The following is a 6250-nucleotide window of genomic DNA, read 5'->3' as shown; positions in this document are numbered from 1 at the left end:
AACCGAGGTCACGCCACCGCACTCCAGCCTGGGTGACTGAGCAAGACTCCATCTCAAAAAAAATAAAGAGTCCAGCTTGGGTGACAAAGTGAGACCCTACCTCAAAAAAACACTTAAAAAACAAGAAAAATCTCTTTGTCCTGAAGTGCACTACAAATGAGGCTGCCGTTACATCAGTGATGGGCTACGGGTTTGCAGTCACTGATGCTTTAGGGCAGGAACTCCCAGGAGTATGGCTGGCTGGCTGTTGCTGGGGTTCTGACTTCTGTGTGAGGGTCAAGCCATGGGATTGCCAGCTGGTAGAAGGTGTTGCTTCAGCGGGTTTACAGTGAAAGAAATCTTTGCTTCACAAATTTGTTTTCACATTCCTCACACTGAAAACAGGACAATTGTGGATAACTTGTGTGAAAATGTTTCATGTGCTAAAATACTAGATGGAGTTCACCTCTCCAGAATAGCTGTGAGTTGTCCTTTTTCTCTGAAAAGGATGAGGACGTTTACTGAGTTACAGTCTTGACTTGCATTTCATTCAGTAGCCCCAGGTGATAGACGTGAGTAAGAGCTTCCTTTAGGGAGCTCCCACTCCAGTGGAGGAAAGAGCGGACAGAGGGAGATAACTCGGGCTGGGAAGAGATTTCTGGTAGAGTGACCCTTGCATTGGGTCTTCATGTGTTTAGGTCTTCTTCAATGGCTTTCAGTGAAGTTCAGCTTTCTCTAGAAGGGTTCACCACGTCAGGGAGGGCGTACGAGGCAGAGGGCCTGATAGGAGCCAGGAGTAGTAAGGTGGGTGTGTTCAATGTTGGTAGAATTTTCTATATATTTTAAGACTCTAGGTACCCATTCTTTTTCATATATAGGAAACATCTCTCTGTGGCTTATCTTTTTTTATTCTTTTTTTTGGAGACAGTCTTGCTCAGTCACCCAGACTGGGGTGCAGTAAGTGGCACGATCTCGGCTGACTGCAAGCTCCACCTCCCAGGTTCACGCCATTCTCCTGCCTCAGCCTCCCCAGTAGCTACGACTACAGGCACCTGCCACTACGCCCAGCTAATGTTTTTGTATTTTTAGTAGAGACGGGATTTCACCGTGTTAGCCAGGATGATCTCGATCTTCTGACCTCATGATCCGCCCATCTCGGCCTCCCGAAGTGCTGGGATTATAGGCGTGAGTCACTGCACCCAGCCGTTTTTTTACTCTTTCTAAGATCTTTTGAAGAACAAACGTTCTTAAAGTGTATCTTTCAGGCTGGGCACAGTGGCTCACACCTGTCATCCCAGCACTTTGGGAGGCCAAGGTGGGCAGATCACCTGAGGTCAGGAGTTTGAGACCAGCCTGCCCAACATGGTGAAGCCCCGTCTCGCCAAGGCGGGTGAATCACGAGGTCAGGAGTTCAAGACCAGCCTTACCAATGTGGTGAAACCCATCTCTACTAAAAATACAAAAATTAGTCTGACGTGGTGGCGCGTGCCTGTAATCTCGGCTACTCAGGAGGCTGAGGCAGGAGAATCACTTGAACTCAGGAGGTAGAGGTTGCAGTGAGCCGAGATTGCACCATTGCACTCTAGCCTGGGCGACACAGGGAGACTCCGACTCAAAAAAAAAAAATTTGCCAGGCATGTTGTTGGCATGTGCCTGTAGAGTCCTCCCAGCTACTTGAGAGGCAGGGGAATCACTTGAACCCAGGTGGAGGTTGCAGTGAGCCAAGATCAGGCCACTGCACTCTAGCCTGAGTGACAAGAGTGTGACCGTGTCTCAAGGAAAAAAAAAAAAAAGATGGATCTTTGAAACCCTTAATCACATCTCTAATTGAGTTTGTGTATGGAGTGAGCAGTGGGTCCATTTTCAGTTCTTTCCTTGTGTATGCCCATTATCCCAGCAAAGTTTATTAAATAATAATTTACTCCACAGTATCAGTCTGTCATCATAGTTTCCCTGTGTGCATAGGTATCTGTTGGTTGCTCTCTGTGCTAAAACAACATGGTCCTGATGATGGTAATAAGTCTGTTTAATAGGGCAGGCCCAGACCAAGTGCGGTGGCTCATGCCTATAATCCCAGCACTTTGGGAGGCCAAGGCAGGCAGATCACAAGGTCAAGAGATCAAGACCATCCTGGCCAACATGGTGAAAACCCGTCTCTACTAAAAATACAAAAATTACCTGGGTGTGGTGGTGCACACCTGTAGTCCCAACTACTTGGGAGGCTGAGGCAGGAGAATTGCTTGAACCCTGGAGGTGGAGGTTGCAGTGAGCTGAGATCGCGCCACTGCACTCCAGCCTGGTGACAGAGCGAGGCTACTCTCCAAAAAAAACATTGGGCAGGCCCTCACACCTGGTGCTTTTTTAGAGGGATCTTTCCTGTTCCAAATGAAATACAGAATTGGCTTGTCGGGTTGCACCAAGACAGTAAGCACCTCCCACTAGTGAGGTTTCAATCGGGATTACGTTGAACCTATGGATGAGTTTGATGGAACTGACGTTTTTATAGTAGAGCGTTTTTCCCCCTGTGATCAGGGTATGTCTCTTCATGTATTGAGGTCATCTTCGTTGCCTTTTGGTGAAGTTCAGTTTTCTCTATAAAAGCTTTTCATGTTTTTAGATCCATTCCTAGTGAATTTATTTTTTTTTGCTATGTTGTAAATGATACCTTTTTTTGTTGCATTTTTCAACAGTTTCTTCATGGTATGTGGAAATACAGTTGACTTTGGTCTAATAACTAACATTTTTTCTAAGTAATTTGGGTATTACCTTTTTTTCTATAGGATTACATCCCAGTAGACCAAGAAGAGTTAAGAGATTATGTCAAAGCTAGGCTGAAGGTCTTTTATGAAGAAGAACTTGATGTTCCGCTGGTCCTGTTCAATGAAGTCCTAGACCATGTGCTGAGGATTGACAGGTGGGCTTTTTTGTTGTTACAGGCTCACCTCTCGCCTAAGCTGCTCTTGAGTAAGTGTGTGTGCCGAGTCACGCCAGGCCTGATGCTGTCCTACCACCTCCACCTCAGCCTTCTCTGCCAAGCAGCTTCCACCTTCTCTTCCAAGTCCAGCTTAACCTTCCTCAGTTTATCCCAAGGAGAACTTCATTCTTCCTCCCCCCAGCACTGCGTACCTGCTATGATTAGGGCCCTTTGACCTTCTGCTAGAATTGCATTAGTCTCTCATGTCAGTCTGGAGGACAGGACTGTGTCTCACTGGTCTTTGCATTCCTCCTGGACCTCGCAAATAACAGTTGCTCAGCAAATGTTTAATATACAAGTTCAAGTTAAAACATGTCCGAAATACTGTAGACACTAGATATGAGTCAAAAGGGGAATGAGGCATTGTAAGCCTTAACATTGATCAGTTCTCATAATGTTTCAGAATATTCCGTCAACCTCAAGGCCACTTGCTTCTGATTGGTGTTAGTGGAGCAGGAAAAACTACCCTGTCTCGTTTTGTCGCCTGGATGAACGGTTTGAGTGTGTACCAGATTAAGGTGCGTCTGGTCGGTGGCCTCTTCATCCCAGCAACAAATTCTTGATGTGTGTGCAGAGCTCAGTGAGTAGGAATGGACCTAACTTGCCTCTGCTTCTGTAGGTCCATAGGAAGTACACAGGAGAAGACTTTGATGAAGATCTGCGGACAGTATTGAGACGCTCTGGCTGTAAAAATGAAAAGATAGCATTTATAATGGATGAATCTAATGTATTAGATTCTGGATTCCTGGAGCGAATGAATACCCTTCTGGCCAATGGAGAGGTAATTAGGTGACGTGTTGCGTTGCGTTACGTGTTACCGGAGGACCAGTAAGTAAGCCCTGTGCTGTTTCCCAGGTGCCTGGTCTCTTTGAAGGAGACGAGTATGCCACCTTGATGACGCAGTGCAAAGAGGGGGCACAGAAGGAAGGCCTGATGCTGGACTCGCACGAGGAGCTCTACAAGTGGTTCACCAGCCAGGTTATCCGTAACCTCCACGTGGTGTTCACCATGAACCCGTCCTCGGAAGGACTCAAGGACCGGGCAGCCACATCGCCAGCACTTTTCAATAGGTATGCGGACCTTTACTTGGCTCTGGGTCAGGAAAGTCGGTGTCCTTCCAAGGGGCAAAGCCTGCCCTTCATAGCTGTTTTGAAACGTGGGCCTCTTTCTCAGGTGTGTGTTGAATTGGTTTGGAGACTGGTCCACCGAAGCACTGTATCAGGTTGGCAAAGAATTCACAAGTAAGATGGACCTGGAGAAGCCAAATTACATCGTTCCTGATTACATGCCAGTTGTGTATGATAAACTGCCGCAGCCACCATCCCATCGGGAAGCCATTGTGAACAGCTGTGTGTTTGTTCATCAGACTCTTCACCAGGTGGGTTCAATTTTCAGATCAACACATAAAACACAAAACTAACCATCATGCTAACATAAAACTAAATTGCTATAAAAATAGACCTTAAGGCCGGGTGCAGTGACTCACGCCTGTAATCGCAGCACTTTGGGAGGCCAAGGCAGGAGGATCGCTTGAACCCAGGAGTTCAAGACCAGCCTGGGCAACATGGCGAGACCTCATCTCTACAAAAAATAAAAATAAAACTAGCCGGGCCTGGTGGTGGGCACCTGAAGTCCCAGCTACTCAGGAGGCTGAGGTGGGAGGAGGTTACACTGAGCTGAGATCACGCCACTGCAATCCAGCCTGGGCAACAGAACGAGACCCAGACTCAAAAAAACCATAAATAGACCTTAGGGCACTTCATATTTGATGTTGTACTGTTATTTGTAAAGGAAATAGTTGTTTCTTACCCTTTACCTCTTTAACAACATCTCATTCTTGTCACTGGGCTGCAAATTCTGGAGCCGTCTAACACCTTAGTGCCCCCACTGACTCTGCCTCAAGTAAAGTGATCTCCTTGGCCTTTTTCTCCCAGTGCTGCTGTATGTTCAGGCCCTTTCTCTCTCCTGTAGACCAGGAATCAGCACGCCAGATCGTAAATGTTTTAGCCTTTGCAGGTGGAGTAGTCTCCAGCACAGCTACTCAGTGCTGCCATTGTAGGGCAACAGCCTCCAAAGACCATATATAAATGAATGGGTGTGACTGTGGCCAGTAAAACCTCATTACCAAAAAATGCAGGACTTGGCCTGCTAGCCGTATTTTGCTAGTCCTTGCTATAGATTCTCTGTAATAGAAGCGTTCAGTCTACTGCTCTCTCCCGGAAGAGCTTTGTGACATCCATTCTGAGCTTGTAGGTGTCCTGCTGCCCAGTCCCTGCAGGCCGTCTCCATTGCCCTTGGAGTGTCTTCCAGCCCCAGCTTCCCCTGGTAGTCTGATCATCTTGCTGTGCTCCAGAAATCGAGGGACCAGAGCAGCTTCTCACGTCAGGCTTGCCTTGCCCGTTTCTTGCTTGTGTCATTTCTTACTAATAAAAGGTGGAAGCAGGCTAGCTAACCTTTCTGTAGTAACTGACATTTGTGATGCCTTTCACATAAAGTACACTCTAAAGTTGGCATAATCACCATCCTCAGTTTAGAGAAGTTAAAGGGTTTGAGGAGTTTGGAAGTGTAGGGGGCATCTCGAAAGCTCTAAGTGGCTAAGCTGAGTCCCGACTCGAGTGTTCTGACCCCCGAGGACTGGGCTCCTTCTGTCATGTCACACCTGTCTGCCAAGGCCAAACTTGTTTTCTGAGGTTAAGTCACAGAGTTTCCTGAAGAGTGAGAAGATGTAACTGTTTTCCGAAAGGCGAATGCTCGGCTAGCAAAGCGAGGCGGCAGAACTATGGCCATCACCCCTCGCCACTACCTGGACTTCATCAATCACTACGCCAACCTGTTCCACGAGAAGCGGAGCGAGCTGGAGGAGCAGCAGATGCACTTGAACGTGGGGCTCAGGAAGATCAAGGAGACAGTTGACCAGGTGCGCCACAGGCACAAATTCCTCACGGGACTGAGCTGCAGTGAGGACCCCTTTCCATGTGATTTCGGCACGTTTCTCGTCTCAGAGTGATTTCTCACGTTTGCTCTTTAGGTAGAAGAACTGCGTCGTGACTTGAGGATAAAGAGCCAGGAGCTGGAGGTGAAGAATGCAGCAGCCAATGACAAGCTGAAAAAGATGGTGAAAGACCAGCAGGAGGCTGAGAAGAAGAAGGTATGGTGTCAGGGAGTCCCGCCTGTAAGGACTGGGCATTTTCAGTCTCCAATGAGAGAGTAGGAACTGTAGTTCAAAATGGGTCTTAGGGTTAGAGAAGGTGAAAGAGAGAGAGAGAGTGTGTGTGTGTGTATTGGCAGAGTGAAGAA

General features: G+C 47.4%; 1 protein-coding gene across 1 annotated transcript in view; it reads left to right on the top strand.

The window, feature by feature from the left end:
* The window catches only part of DYNC1H1 (dynein, cytoplasmic 1, heavy chain 1), a 93754-nt gene that overhangs the window by 65136 nt on the left and 22368 nt on the right, over nt 1-6250 (top strand). Inside the window, 7 exon segments of the mRNA XM_011951450.1 lie at nt 2760-2893; nt 3357-3471; nt 3573-3734; nt 3809-4023; nt 4127-4331; nt 5697-5870; nt 5982-6101. Of these exon segments, the coding sequence (XP_011806840.1) occupies nt 2760-2893; nt 3357-3471; nt 3573-3734; nt 3809-4023; nt 4127-4331; nt 5697-5870; nt 5982-6101 (1125 nt within the window).

The sequence above is a fragment of the Colobus angolensis genome, unplaced genomic scaffold (assembly GCF_000951035.1).
Source record: "Colobus angolensis palliatus isolate OR3802 unplaced genomic scaffold, Cang.pa_1.0 Scaffold32, whole genome shotgun sequence".
Classification (NCBI taxonomy): domain Eukaryota; kingdom Metazoa; phylum Chordata; class Mammalia; order Primates; family Cercopithecidae; genus Colobus; species Colobus angolensis.
Note: the sequence above shows the minus strand (reverse complement) of the source record. Positions and strands in the feature narration are given on the sequence as shown.